Source organism: Petromyzon marinus, chromosome 1 (genome assembly GCF_048934315.1).
Source record: "Petromyzon marinus isolate PM22_M1 ecotype Great Lakes invasive population chromosome 1, UKy_Petmar_22M1.pri1.0, whole genome shotgun sequence".
Lineage (NCBI taxonomy): Eukaryota > Metazoa > Chordata > Hyperoartia > Petromyzontiformes > Petromyzontidae > Petromyzon > Petromyzon marinus.
In genome coordinates, this window is record NC_133667.1 from 1,619,850 (window position 1) to 1,635,707 (window position 15,858).

General features: G+C 54.0%; 1 protein-coding gene across 2 annotated transcripts in view; it reads right to left on the minus strand.

Annotated features, from left to right (window-relative positions):
- LOC116941984 (5'-AMP-activated protein kinase catalytic subunit alpha-2-like) overlaps positions 1-13,624 on the minus strand; it is a 36,901-nt gene extending 23,277 nt beyond the window's left edge. The window contains exons 1-3 of one of the 2 annotated variants that reach the window (XM_076054603.1): positions 13,337-13,624; positions 10,874-10,942; positions 903-1,110 (exon numbers count right to left, since the gene is read on the minus strand). In XM_076054603.1, coding sequence (XP_075910718.1) covers positions 903-1,104 — 202 coding nt within the window. In that variant the 5' untranslated portion in view covers positions 1,105-1,110; positions 10,874-10,942; positions 13,337-13,624. Of the gene's footprint in view, positions 1-902; positions 1,173-10,873; positions 10,943-13,336 lie in introns of both variants that reach the window. The other variant, XM_076054142.1, reaches the window with a different exon arrangement.
- Between the last annotated feature and the right edge of the window lie 2,234 nt (positions 13,625-15,858).

Below are 15,858 nucleotides of genomic sequence, written 5' to 3' on the forward strand. Positions count from 1 at the left end.
CCGAGCGACATTCATTTTAAAAATCGAGCTCGGGGTGCGGCGAGGAACGACGGGCCGAGTGCGAACCCGCGACCGCAAGCCGCTCGCAATCCGCTCGCTCCGTACCGTCGAGCCACCGCGGCCCTCCGGCCGCGTTCGGAGGGCCGTGGCCAGAGGGCCGCGGCCAGAGGGCCGCGGCCGGGGGATCAAACATCGAGGGGTCGCCGGCTTCTCAGCAGAGGCGCTCCGACCGCCGTGCCACCCGCTCCCACCCCGCGGGTTTAATATCGCGCTTTCAAAATTAAAAACCGGACACGCGCGACATTCCCCCAACGCCCGTGTACAAAGACGCACGCTCACACACGCACGGCAGCGTGTAGACCGGGCACGTTCGCGCGTCTACGCACGCCACAAACGCACGGCAATCAAGACAAAGATCCCCCACCCCATGTAGCCTTTAGCAGACCGTTGCGGGCAAGTGCTGTTAGCAAGCGTCGCTTATTGCCAGCATGAACAGAACTTGGCGTGTGTCCACGTGTACGTGCGAACACGCGTTTACGCGAGCGTGCGTGCACTCATTTTACACAAATCAACAAAGCCACCAGAGTTCGATTTTCCGCTTTGCCTAATGTTGCCGACATGTGAACCAGCTCCGGGCCTCCCCTAGGTCGACTCGACCTCAAATGAGTACCTGGTGCGGTTGTGTCAACTTCGCCACTGGGGAGACAAAGGCGGCCGGGCGCGGTGCTCGCCACTCGCCCCCTCGTGAGCCGTGCCGGCCTTCCAAGGGAGCGACTTGCTAACGGCACTTGCCCCAAACAGTCTGCCAAGGCTATACGGGGATCTCCGTCTTTGTACGTGTACGTGCAAGCGCGCCCGTGTGTGTGTGTGTGTGTACTTGAACGTGCGCGCGACAGACCTACCCTTGACCTTGCCAAACGTGCCGACACCGAGCGTGTCCCCGAGGCTGTAGTGGCCGATCTTGTACCGCGCTTCCCGCCGGCCGTGGCTCCCGGCGCCCTTGCCGGGCAGCGCCGGCGCAAGCGGCGGCGTCGAAGACATCGCCAGCGCCGCGGCAGCAGCAGCAGCAGCCCCTCCTCCCCCATGGCCCTTTCTGCCCACCATGGGTGGCTGATGGGCAGACATAGCCAAGCGCGCAGACACACACGGGTACGGACGCCTTCTACGACCTCCTGTGCAGATACACACGCACACACAAACAGGTATTCGGGAAACCGACCACACGCAGTGTGGCAGCGGATGCGCGCTCTCAAGGTACGCACGCACACGCACGCACACGCACGCACGCACGCGCACACACACACACAGAGGAATTGACGAGCACGCACAGGCCGCACGCCGATCACACCGACGCACAGGCAGAGGGCGGAACGCACGGCACGAGCACAAGCTCAGCAAGAAACAAAATCCGCTGCGCAGAGGCACAGCCAGAAAATATCATCGGCCACATACCAACACCGCGCGCCCATCCTCCCACCACAAAAACTTTAGGCCAAATAAATGTAAAGAAAAAAATAAATAAAAAAACCCAATAACCCTCCCACCACCACCCACCCACCACCCAATAACCCCCCACCCCCACACCCAATAACCCTCCCACCACACCCACCCACCACCCAATAACCCTCCCACCACCACCCACCCACCACCCAATAACCCTCCCACCACCACCCACCCACCACCCAATAACCCTCCCACCACCACCCACCCACCACCCAATAACCCTCCCACCACCACCCACCCACCACCCAATAACCCTCCCACCACCACCCACCCAATAACCCTCCCACCACCACCCACCCAATAACCCTCCCACCACCACCCACCCAATAACCCTCCCACCACCACCCACCCAATAACCCTCCCACCACCACCCACCCAATAACCCTCCCACCACCACCCACCCAATAACCCTCCCACCACCACCCACCCAATAACCCTCCCACCACCACCCACCCAATAACCCTCCCACCACCACCCACCCAATAACCCTCCCACCACCACCCACCCAATAACCCTCCCACCACCACCCACCCAATAACCCTCCCACCACCACCCACCCAATAACCCTCCCACCACCACCCACCCAATAACCCTCCCACCACCACCCACCCAATAACCCTCCCACCACCACCCACCCAATAACCCTCCCACCACCACCCACCCAATAACCCTCCCACCACCACCCACCCAATAACCCTCCCACCACCACCCACCCAATAACCCTCCCACCACCACCCACCCAATAACCCTCCCACCACCACCCACCCAATAACCCTCCCACCACCACCCACCCAATAACCCACTCACCACCACCCACCCAATAACCCACTCACCCACCACCCACCCAATAACCCACTCACCCACCACCCACCCAATAACCCACTCACCACCACCCACCCAATAACCCACCCACCCAATAACCCTCCCACCACCCACCCAATAACCCACTCACCACCCACTCAATAACCCACTCACCACCCACCCAATAACCCACTCACCACCCACCCACCACCCACCCAATAACTCACTCACCACCCACCCAAGAACCCTCTCACCACCCACCCAATAACCCACTCACTCCCACCCACCCACTCACCCTCACTGGCACCCAATAACCCACTCATCCACCCATTTCATTCACCCTCCAACCCAATACCCCACCTCGCTCACCCACAAAAAGACAAAGACCCCCCCCCCCATATAGTCTTCACCGACTTTTGGGGGCAAGTGCTGTTAGCGAGCACCTATGGGAGGAGGCCGGAACAGCACGCGATGGGGTTCGTGTGGCCAGCCCCAACGTCTGTCCGTACGTGGTGACGTTTACACACACACACCACACCAGGTACTCAGGAGGCCGAGGTCAACCTCCATACAAAAACACCCCCCAACTAATTAGACCAATCCACACACGCGCACACTACTCCATAATCATAGAAACCACCCACAACCTCACCCACTCACACACCACCACCACCCCCCAACCTCGCCTACCATCCACTTGTCACACCCACCCAGTACGTAGCCACTACCAGACCCTCGCACACCCCCTCACCTCATCTGCAAAACACAGCACGTGTCCCAGCCACAACCCACCTCGTTCGCAAACGCCACTCAACCTCCCACCCCCCCCCCCCGTAAACCACTCAACCGTGTCACCCGCGGGGGAACGGCACAGTGGTGGTGGCGGCATTCGCGGCTTGTTGCAGAAGTTCACGGTTTGCATTCCCGGCTGGTCTACAGGAGGTCGTGGGTTCAATTCAGACCCCGACGATACCTGCTGCTGTATATTTGGAGTTTGCGTCTCTTTCTCATCATCACGGTGGCTAGGAGATGTGAACTACCTCGCCTGGTATGCAGGAGGTCGCGGGTTCTATCACCACTCCAACGGTGCCTGCTGCTGCCGCATATTTGGAGCGTGCGTCTCTCCCCGTAGATTTCCAGTTTTTTCCCCCTCCGCATTTAGGAAAATCAACGTCACGTGTTTAGAGCATTCGGCCGCTGTACATTGGCCACGTGATAACGACACTGTTGAGCCATCGTTTGTGGCCAGGTCGCTTCTGAAAAAAGACGAGGCGCTACACATAGCTCAGTGGGGATTTACCACAGAGACAAAAAAATAGTTTTAACTCGGCGGCTGCCCTGGTTAACACCGCGGCGTTCATCAACTGTAAGGCCGCGGCCGTCGTCCGCTACCGAGCGCACGTTAAAGACCCGGCTGTCGTCAGAATCCAAATTTGGAAACTGAACACCGCACGACATTTATTCCATTGGGAATCACACAACAGCAGCAGCAGCATCGCCCCCCACCACTGCGAACACTTGGCAGGACCTTCCTGAGCAGAGCCGTGAGACTCCGAACGAGGCTTCCGTGGGTAAACATGAGCAGTATTAAATAAAATAAAAAAACCCACCCCTCACCAACAACCACGCAAGCCCCTCCTCACACACCCACCAAAGACCAAACCCACCACACACTGCCGACTCCACCCAACCACCCGCAGAGCTCACAACCCACCACTTGATTTCACCCATGACCCACATTTTGACGCAGCCACTCGCAACCACCCAAACACCCCCCCCCCCGCCGCCCCATTCGTCCACCACGTGCCCATGCACCCGGGCCAACGCCAACTGTTAACAAGCAAGCCATGGATCCACGCTTCGGCCCGTAATTACCACACGCAGCTCCACAACGCCTGCCGCACAGACTGCTGGGCTCGAGTGCGGTCGCAGCGAGCGCCTGCCGGCACGGCGCACCAAAGGGGTGGCGTTGTCAGCGTCACGCACGGACCGACGCCTTTGCCGTGACGCGCCGCTGGGGCGATTGCCGTAATGTAGGCCGGCGGCGTCACACCGAGGGGTGTTACGGGTCGAGGGACCGAGATGACCGGCAGACGCGCGCCGTGGTTGGTCGCACGTTGTCGCGAGCGTCGCTCCTCTGCCCTCAGTTGCTGGTGGAGAGCGACTGCCCCCCAACTGCCCTGTAGAGTCCTTCACGAGCCTCCTCCAGAGGCCGATCTTGACACCGCTGGTACCGGTCATCGGCAAGTCCGCTCAGTATCCACGTCCTTCCGAGCCGCATAAGCCCATCTAGCTCGTGCCGCACCCGTTTAGCCCCCTCTACGAGACCAAGCGGAATCTGCATGGACATGCAGTGGCTGGGCATGCGGGATGCATGACCAACGCAGTCAAGAACGCTACTTCGCTTGCCGGAGGAGCTCGCCGATGATGGGACCGTGTCCAGATCTCTCGTGGATCTGCGAGCTCCTCAAAACCAGCCAAGTGGGACACGCACGCACATGCCAACGCACGCACGCAAAAGGTCGCCATCTATATTTGAATTAGCACCGTCTATAAATCGTGCTACACACACACGAGACACCTACCTCCATTTGTAAAATAAAAATGTTCTTCTCACAAGCCAAGAGTTTCCAATCGAGGCGAAAACAACAATAATACAAACGGCGCGTCATTCAGCTCCGGTTGGTCACACCACGTGACAATTAGAGGTCTTTGGCCGTGGTCGGGTGGTGGAGGGGGGGGGGTCTCACTCAGCGGACACAAATCTGGACCGGATCATTTTACGTGGCCCAAAACAAACAAACAAACAAACGAGGGGGAAAACAATAAAACCTCCGACGACTCCTCACGGCGACCCGCGTCGGTTCCGGTCGCCTGCTCACCCGAGCGGGGTTACTATTACAGGCTCACAAAATCCTGCTTGGCTTGCGAGAATCGGACGACATCGCACGTTATCCACGGTCAAAGGCCACGGGAGTTCACGCCCGCAAGAGCCAATTGGGGGAGGGAGAAGGAAAAAGTTTTAAAAAACCACGCAACACTGGGCCACGCGTTTCACATTAGAGGCAGCAGTGTCGCAGCAGCGTCCTTGCGCAACGGCAGCAGATCGCTCGCTCGCCTCGCTCCGGCCCGAGTTCACCCCGCGCCGAGTTGGCCGTCCCCGTCGCACACGCACGCTAAATAAAGGGCAGCCGCTGTTATTGTTGTTGCTGCTGCCGCCGCCGCCGCGAGGGGTGGGCTGCTGCTGCTATGGTCGCAGTGGGGCAATGGTGGTGACAACGCCACCTTAACGCCAAAGCGATTCCACAACAGCAAGGTCAGACTGGGGCTCGCGCAGACCTGTCACACACACGACAAAGATACACCCCCCCCCCTCCTCTCCCCATATAGCCGCAACAGGACGTCAGGGCAAGTGTTGTCACCACTGTTTGTTACAAACTCCGAGCATGCACACGGGGGAAGACACAGACATTCACGCAGAGGCAGACAAAGACCCCCCCCCCAAGTAGAGCCTTCAGACTGTTGGGGCAAGGGCTGTTAGCGAGCACCTAATGAAGGCCGGCAAAAGCACACGGAGGGGGTGGGTGGCCAGCACCACGCCCGACCGCCTTTGTCTCCCCAGCGGCGATGCTTACGCGCCGCACCGGCTACTCGTTTGAGGCTCCGTCAACAGAGCCGAGGCCCAAGACCGGTTCAGACATTGGTCACCAACCGTTGGGTGGGAATCCGACTCAGGTCGCCGAGTTCATAGGGCAGCACACACACACGTGCGTGCATTGTACAAGTACGCATGCAAGTATTTGTGCGCGCGTTTGAGAGAGCGAGCGTGTGCGTGCATGGGCTTATGTGGGCGTGGGGAGCGGTGGTGTAGCGGTTAGCGCGCTGCTGCGCTACGAACCCGGCGACCCGGGTTAGATTCCCGCTCACGGCCAACACCACCGGTGACGATTATTTGAACCGGTGCCGGGCCTCCCCTAGGTCGACTCAGCCTCAAAATGAGGACCCGGTGCGGTGTGTAGTAAACATCGCCACTGGGGAGACAAAGGCGGTCGGGCGTGGTGCTGGCAAACCCACCCCCTCGTGTACCGTTACCGGCCTTCAGAGGTGCTCGCTAACAGCACTTGCCCCTGCAGCCTGTTGAGGCTATACGGGGGGTGTTTGTCTTCATCGTTGGTGTGGGCGTGGAACCGGCTAAACCACGCCCTTCGTGTGCCGTGCCAACCTTAAATTAGGTGCCAACAGCGCTTGCCGACTTGCCCGTCAAAGCCGCACGCGTGCCCAGTGCACGTGTGGACAATACGTGCACGCGCGCGAGCGCACACTATTTATAGCACGGCACGAGCGACATGCAGTGCGGCGCACGTACCCAGCCACGCGGGGCGCGTGCGCACCGCACACCAGCCAGGTCAACGCAGGGCATAATTAGCAGCGGTTGACAAACAAGACTGCGGATCCTCTTGTGAACCTCGCAATCACGCGGGGTAACGGACTGCAGGGGCCAAGTGCCGTTAAGCGAGCAGCACCTGCGAAGGCCGGCACGGTTGTTCGAGGTGGGTGGGTGGGTCAGCACCACGCCCACGGCCGCCTTTGTCTCCCCGGTGGCGACGTTTACCGCACACCGTAATCGTTTGGAGGCCGAGTCGGCTCAGGACCGGTTCAGGTAATCGTTACCGGGGTGGTGGAAGAGAGCGGGAATGGAACTCGGAGGGGGGGGGGGGTGGTGGTCGCTGGATTATTTGCGCTGCACTATCACTCGCCACGTGGAGGAGAGAACACACACACACAAGTTATTGACATTCAATGGACTTGGGCTCGAGCCGGGACGACGGCCTTTTGGCGAGACTGGTATGAATAAATGAAAGGAACGGCAGTACGCGGCGATAACTTATTTTTGTTAAAAATTAGTTTGGAGTAAACACGGAGCAGCCCGCGCGAAGGGGACGCGCGTTCCCGTGGCTGTTCTGGATTATTATTATTAGGACGGCACTCCGGCAGGATTAGGTTCAATCCGCTTTTCAAATGTCAAAGGTCGCCATCGAGTCGACGACGGGTGCATGGTCGCTTCTCCCCACGCACCAAACAAACCTCGCACACTCACCGATTAAAGCCAGGGTGCATGCTTGGCCCTCGAGCGCTGTTATTAATTTCAAATGACACATTGGAGCAGCATTCATCACGTCAATACAAAAATTGTAACCAGTTCCTGGCTTACCAATGCACACCATCGCCTCCCCCCGCGACTTTATTTCCACTTCAAGATCAGCGGCACGGTTGCCAAGAGTGGGCCGGCAGATCGTAAAACATTTGAGGCGGCACGGTTGACAGCGCCGGAGGAAAATTTTAAAACGGACTACGACGCTCAGGGTTCCTCCGGTCGATCGACCGACGTGCAGGCGACCGAGGTTGGTTGCCGCTGATTATTTAAAAACCAAAAAAAAATCGTTAAAAAAACCGTAATAGGCGACACCGCAATGACCCAGGTACACCGTTGGGTTAACACCGCCACGTGGTTTAACCCATAAAACAAGACACGGGTCAAGAAAAGGCAAAACAAGTTTGCCAAAAACAGTGACAAACGGCCCTCCCATCAAGACAAGGAGAATGGTTCCTGGTTCCTGGCCATTCCTTAAGAAGCAAAGCAAAACAAAAGGGGCATCCCTTCACTTAGTCAACCTAAACAAAGACAAAGGAGCCCCCGCCCCCCCCCCCCCCATAGCCTCAGACTGTTGGGGCAAGTGCTGCTATGAAGGCCGGCACCGCACACGAGGGGGTGGGTGGCCTGCACCACGCCCGGCCGCCTTTGTCCCCCCTCCCCCCCACCCAGTGGCGATGCTTTTACGCACCGCGCCAGATACTCATTTGAGGCCCAGTCGACCTAGGGGAGGCCCAAGACCGGTTCGGACAATCGTCACCTGGTGTTTCGCCGCGAGCGGGAATCGAACTCGGGTCGCCAGGTTCGTAGCGCGGTGCGCTAACCGCTACACCACCGCTGCCCACGTCACCCTACCGCTCGCATATCCCTCCACCGGCTCCCCAATCCAATACCGCATCGACGTCAGGACCGCCACTCGCAGCGTCTTCACGACCCCTGGCTCTGCCGCTCCTCTCATCATCATCGTCATCATCTTGTTCTACACCACTCGCCTCGCCCTCTCCACTCCAGCGAGCAAGGCTTTTTGTGGAAGTTCCCCCTCCCCCTCCAAAGCAGTCAGGGAGGTCGCTTATTCTCCTCTGCTGCCCCCGTAGTCTGGTACACCCTTCCCCCAGCGGACTGTCCTGTCGACTCCCTGCACAAGCCCAGGCTCAAGACCTTCCCCTTTTCTTCTTCGAGCGCACAGACCGTTCCCGTACAGCGGCTTGCGAGGCAACCGCTTTTTTACTTGTGCACGTATATTAGTAGAGCTCCTTTCGCACCGGACGTAACCAACCGTGCGAAATCCGAGATGCGGGAGAAGGTCAAACTAGAAACACAAAAGGCAAGTTCTAAAGAAATGGAGTTTTCAATTAAGACTTTTAAAAAAAAAGTGCATAGCTCCAGTGGCCTCCTAACATCGGAAGGAAGAACGTTCCAGACGGCCGCAGAAGCGCATCCGAAAAGCTGTACTAAAAAAAACGCAAACTGTACCCAAAGTGGGTCGCACACGAAGCCCCACGGACTCACTCGCCACAGACCCATGGACTCGTGCAGAGAGACCAATGAGCTCTCACAGACCAATAGAATCGCACAGAACCACAGCCTGAGAGAGACCCACTAACCACCTCGCAAACAAATCAAACGCACCCGCCGTTTGTGTGCATCGTCGTGAGATGCGGTTGTATTTTACACGCCGTGTAAATACGAAGCCTTTGCGATTCCCCTCCGGGGCAAACCTCAACATAGTCACGATACGAGGGGGGGTGGGTCACCGTTCAGTGGAAGTAGCGACCTCTAGTGGCTGCAGGGGACATGGTCAAATAAAACCGCACCCGTAGGTACGGAGCACAAACTGCATCGATTCTCACAGCCACGTTGAGCGCAGCCAATTTGATGCGAAGCTGCATCAAGCGTCACCAGGACGCGACCGAGGAACGTGGTAACAATCCAGGAAGTCCGAATGACTTGCGATTTTTTTTATTATTATTCTTTCAGGACTCAAAAAAAGAAATCGTTCAATCCAAAATATCAACCGTGCATCACGTCAGCTGCGGGGGATCTACACTTCAGGACAAATCCCCCGTTCGCTCATAGCTTTGGGGGCCACCTAAAGTGGGTTCATTTTTATTCTTGGTTCTTTCGGTAAAGTCACGTAGAAGGGAAACAATAAAATTATTTTTAAAAAACAATACAATTCTCACGACGTTTCGACTGCAACAGAAGCAATCATCATCAGGTGTGAAAACCACAGCAAGAAAATTTGAAAAAAAGTGGCTGTGGTTTTCACACCTGATGATGATTGCTTGTGCTGCAGTCGAAACGTCGTGAGAATTTTTATTGTTTTATATTTCTATTATTTTATTGTTTCCCTTCTACGTGGTGACTTTACCGAAAGAACCAAGAATATGAATCCCTGCAGTCACGAAAGCTTTAAATCAAAATTTGGGGTTCATTTTACTTAACGTCCAAACATTGTGGCATTTGCCAATGCAAGGGCGTGCGAGACAGCACGCACCCATCGCCAACTCAGATCCCAGAGCAATTGGGACTCCAGCAAAGTGATCTCCCACGGATTCCCCCGCCTCCTCCCTAGGCAGAAGTACAATGACTCCACAAGGACTCCACAAGTGGTTCCGAGAATGGTGTGCAACGCAAACTCCCAACACTCCAAATGGACAACGGTACATTCAAGTAATTCACTCATTCCTTCGTGCGTCACTAAAACAGCGGGCGACGGTCGCTCAACCAGGACCAAACGCATCAAGACAAAGATCCCCCGTGTAGCCTTAACAGATTGTAGGGGCAAGTGCTGCTAGCGAGCACCTACGAAGGCCCAGAACGGTACACGAGGTGGTGGGTGGCCAACACCACGCCCGGCAGCCTTTGTCTCCCCAGTGACGAGGTTTATTATAAGAATGGAATGCACCTTTACGCGAGAGAGAACGGACCCCATGGTGGTTGTGTTTTTTTTTTTACGCAAAGCGATTTCCTACTGCTGCTCAAAAACGAGCAAAAGTGTCGGTGCTCATATTCCGCTTACGGCCCTGTGCAAGGAGCGGTGGACATTCCACATTGGTATGGCGGGGCCCGAGTCACTTGACTTCCCCCACAGAGTTGTGCTAATTTTACCTCTCGATTGCAAACTGCATCGCACTACCGCCGGAGCTAGCAGGCCAATACCAAAATTTCATAACAAGAAGTAATAACGTTTTTAAAAATCGGTTCAAAAAATTAATTATTTCGGCTAAGGTAAAACACAGCGATAAAGATCCCCTGTGCAGCCATACAACAGAACGCTCAGCTGGTGACAGCGCCGTTCGCGAGCCCCTACGAAGCAGGTGTGAGGAAGACGTCATACGGGGCTGCAAAGCCTTCATGCAGCAGTGGGTAGATAATGGCCACGTGGGACGAGCTGGAGGATCCGACAACACTCACCTCGGATGTGGACTGCGGCAGACTCCCGGTTTGGAGCGCAATGAGGAAACCACGACAAACACCACTACCCTACGATACACACACACACGCGAATAGACGGGTTAATGCAATATATATACACACCATACATAGGGGTTTTTTTGGTTAGGATTTCCTAAAGATAAAAAAATGGGTCGTTAAACCCGCCACCACCAATTAGTAAGGGCTGTCGCATAAAGAAAACATGCGATTTCGTGAATAGTTCAGCACCAGCTGGTGTGTTGCAGAGTAAACCCCGCAAAATTTACAATGCTCTGCATTTAAATTTCGACTTAAAGCTTTCGTGACTGCAGGGATTCATATTCTTGGTTCTTTCGGTAAAAGTCACCACGTAGAAGGGAAACAAAAAAAAAACATTTTCACGACGTTTCAATTGCAGCAAAAGCAATCATCATCAGGTGTGAAAATCACAGCAAGAACATTTTCACAATTTTCTTGCTGTGGTTTTCACACCCGATGACGATTAGCTTGTGCTGCAAGAATAATGCTCTGCATGGTAATATCCACCCCAAACATGCACCCGGCGGTGGTCAATAAAAGGTTGTACACACGGTGGTCAAACACACAAATGCGCACACCCGACCAGGATTCATAAGACGCATCCACAACTTTTGCGTAAATTTTTTTTTTACCCGGTTGGGGAAAATAAATAAAGTGTGGCTCGTAAGCTGGAGGTAAAAAAGGGGGTGAAGTTGTCTCGCGCTTACAGATAAATCCCCCCCCCCTCCCCCCCGGGCACGATGCAATTAAAGGCTTTCAAAAAAAGTCATCGTGTGCAAATGTAAGCGATTTAATCCGGCAGAAGAAGCGGATAAAACACACGCGCCAACACTGGACGCAGAATAACTGGCACCAAATTCATCGGACGGCTGGCAAAGAACATCTCCATAAATATAAAAGGCAAAGTTGTGATTGTGCGTGTCTGTTCAAAATGTTTAGCGTACTTCCCGACATGCAACAAACTTGACATTCGCCATGTGGGAACTTTCCAGACTGTACACCATGCAAACATTATAAAACACACCTTTTTACACGGCAAGTGAGCTGTGACGTCACGTCTGTCACGTGACCCGCGCACGTGGAAGCGTAACGCATTGTAGCGTAGCGGTGAGCGCTACGCCGCGCTACGAACCCGGCAACCCGAGTTCGATTCCCGCTCACTGCCACCACCGGTGACGATTATTTGAACCGGTCCTGGGCCTCCCCTAGGTCGACTCAGCCTCAAACGAGTAACTGCTGTGGTGTGTCAACATCGCCACTGGGGAGACAAAGGCGGCCGGGCGTGGTGAATCCAAGTCCCGGGCGAAGCCGGGTAGTACAGCTAGTTTTTTTTTCATAAATAGAAAATCGAGCGCCACAGGATTGGTCCGTGGATCAAACATCACAAGGTTGCCGATGGAGACGGGGGAGTGATAAGAGACCGAGAGAGAATCTCAATGGTTCACCAATGTGACGCATCGGTCACGTGAGCTCTGGTCATTCTCGCAGTAGCGGCAGGTCATCGAACAAGGACGGTCACTCCGTCGCACGCTTTCAGATGCTCCATACACTATACACGACTAGATACCACACTGCTATAGACGACAACTTTGACTTGTCATCGAACAAGGACGGTCACTCCGTCGCACGCTTTCAGATGCTCCATACACTATACACTACACACGACTAGATACCACACTGCTATAGACGACAACTTTGACTTGTCATCGAACAAGGACGGTCACTCCGTCGCACGCTTTCAGATGCTCCATACACTATACACTACACACGACTAGATACCACGCTACTATAGACGACAACTTTGACTTGCCATCGAACAAGGACGGTCACTCCGTCGCACGCTTTCAGATGCTCCATACACTATACACTACACACGACTAGATACCACACTGCTATAGACGACAACTTTGACTTGCCATCGTACAAAGACGGTCACTCCGTCGCACGCTTTCAGATGCTCCATACACTATACACGACTAGATACCACACTGCTATAGACGACAACTTTGACTTGCCATCAAACAAAGACGGTCACTCCGTCGCACGCTTTCAGATGCTCCATACACTATACACTACACACGACTAGATACCACACTGCTATAGACAACTTTGACTTGCCATCAAACAAAGACGGTCACTCCGTCGCACGCTTTCAGATGCTCCATACACCATACACTACACACGACTAGATACCACACTGCTATAGACGACAACTTTGACTTGCCATCGAACAAGGACGGTCACCGCATCGCGCGCGTTCAGGCGCGCGATGCGGCCGTCTGGAACGCTCTTCCTCCTTCCGATGTTAGGAAGCCACCGGGGGAAGCCTTGCGATTTTAAACCAGCGTCTACACTTCTAAATAAACTCCTTGGAAAACTTTTTTTTTTAAACAGCGGTTTTATTAACAACTTATTTTTACTCACGGTCGAGAAGCTAAGTCAATGGCGCCTGAGACACGCGGCGCCTGCGTTTTGTGCGAGCCGATTCCACAGTTGAGGGACCGGAGTTTTTGGACCTACACAAATATATATAAATAATAAGGCGTCCGTACAAAATGTTAAATTGCTTTAAAGTAGCGAATTCATATATTAATTGATGCCAATCATGCATTGTCACCGGATCCGAGTACGCGTGCAAAATGTGGAATTGATTGTACAAAATGGGAAGTGGACGAAATTTTGATTGCAAGATTTGACCACGACAAACAGAGGACACCACTTTTGGGCGTTGAAAATGTGCGGTCCTTCCCCGCGGACACCCCCGATCCTTCCCCGCGGACACCCCCGATCCTTCCCCGCGGACACCCCCGATCCTTCCCCGCGGACACCCCCGATCCTTCCCCGCGGACACCCCCGATCCTTCCCCGCGGACACCCCCGATCCTTCCCCGCGGACACCCCCGATCCTTCCCCGCGGACACCCCCGATCCTTCCCCGCGGACACCCCCGATCCTTCCCCGCGGACACCCCCGATCCTTCCCCGCGGACACCCCCGATCCTTCCCCGCGAACACCCCCGATCCTTCCCCGCGAACACCTCCAATTAGCGCGGCTGCGTACGCTGGTGCCAAAGAAGTCCAACACGCGCGCGCACACAGACATCACGGTCATGAGATGGCCACGGCTCCGTCTGGCGTGCGCCTTCATCCACCAGCGGAGGAGAGACAACGGCTGAAGTTTAGCAGTGGGTGGTCACGACCCGCGCTCGGTTAATGTTAAAACGATTACACAACTGGTTTACCCAGGGGAGACTCGAGCCAGCTCAAGGATTTATTTATTTCAGGTGGGGCCTGCCACAGTTTTTTTTTTACCCCGGTAATTTGAAGGGATATTTTTTCCTTTCCAATATTTGGCAAATTTAGACTAAGATGCCCGCTCACCACGGCGATGTTCAACATGCGACCTCCACTGCGGAGCGAGACGGCGCGTGAGGTTTCAAATAGTCAAATACTATTTTTTGTTTTTACACAATTTGGTTTTATTTCGCCAGGTAAGACCCCCACACAGAGCTGTATCTAGGCCTTTTTTTCCAGAAGCGACCCAGCACGTGACAAGTGATAGCTCAACTTAGTGGCTTACAGCGTTGACATTTATAGCCGCAGCCAAAATATATTTGGGCACGCAAACTCCAAAATATACAGCAGCAGGCATCGTCAGGGTCGGGATCAAACCCACGACCTTCTGTATACCAGGCGAGGTAGTTAACATCTCCTAGCCACCGTGATGATGAAACGCAGCCTCAAAATATACAGCAGCAGGCATCGTCAGGGTCGGGATAGAACCCACGATCTTCTGTATACCAGGCGAGGTAGTTAACATCCCCAAGCCACCGTGATGATGATGAAACGCAGCCTCAAAATACACAGCAGCAGGCATCGTCAGGGTCGGGATGGAACCCACGACTTTCTGTATACCAGGCGAGGTAGTCAACATCTCCTAGCCACCGTGATGATGATGATGAGAGAGAAAGACGCAGACTACAAATATACAGCAGCAGCAGGCATCGTCAGGGTCGGGATCGAACCCACGACCTTCTGTATACCAGGCGAGGTAGTTAACATCTCCTAGCCACCGTGGTGCGCCCGCGGGATTATCCAGGGCTGCCTGGCGGATCCCGACCGCGAACCCCCGCGGTTATAAAATCAATCCGCGGAATCCAGCTCGCTGCAGCAGGGCCCATGTCCACCCGGGCTAATCTCACGTGCGAAAATAGATTTTTATTTAAAAAAAATAATCCGTCTTTACGTCTCTCCCCAAGTTTACTAAATAATAAGTAATATTTAAAAATATTTTTTTTTCCTTAAAACACGCTTTAATGAGATGTACCGTACTAGTAAATGGCAGAACTAAACTACCCCAGGAAGTGTCCCTGAAGCTTGCCATAACGTACAGCCAAGCCGAAACATAACAAATAATGTTTAAAAATATATATTTGTTGTTTTTTAATGATAGAATACAGTATTGCCATCAGTATGACACAAGTATACCAAGTTTGCAGTCGATACCACACTGGGAAGTGGGTTAACATTGAGTTACAAGATTTGAGGATACAACAGAGCGAGTTAATAAAAAGCGTGTAATAATAATTTAAAAAGTATCTTACAAAATAAAATCTGACCTAAACGACGCACTTTGCATTAAGAGTTAAAAAGTTTACAATAGTGCATTTTAAAAAAAAACATTAAAACATGGGGTCATTTAACAAATTTGTAAAAAAAAAAATGTTTACCAAACAGCACTGCAAGATTTAAAAAAATCCATACTTAACTTGCACTCTTACACTGTACATACAGTGGCATTACCACGTGCGCACAACATGACCCACCACCATCATCACCACCATCAGCATCATCACCACCATCAGCACCATCAGCACCATCATCTACATCAGCACCATCATCTACATGAGCACCACCATCTACATCAGCACCATCAACACCACCATCTA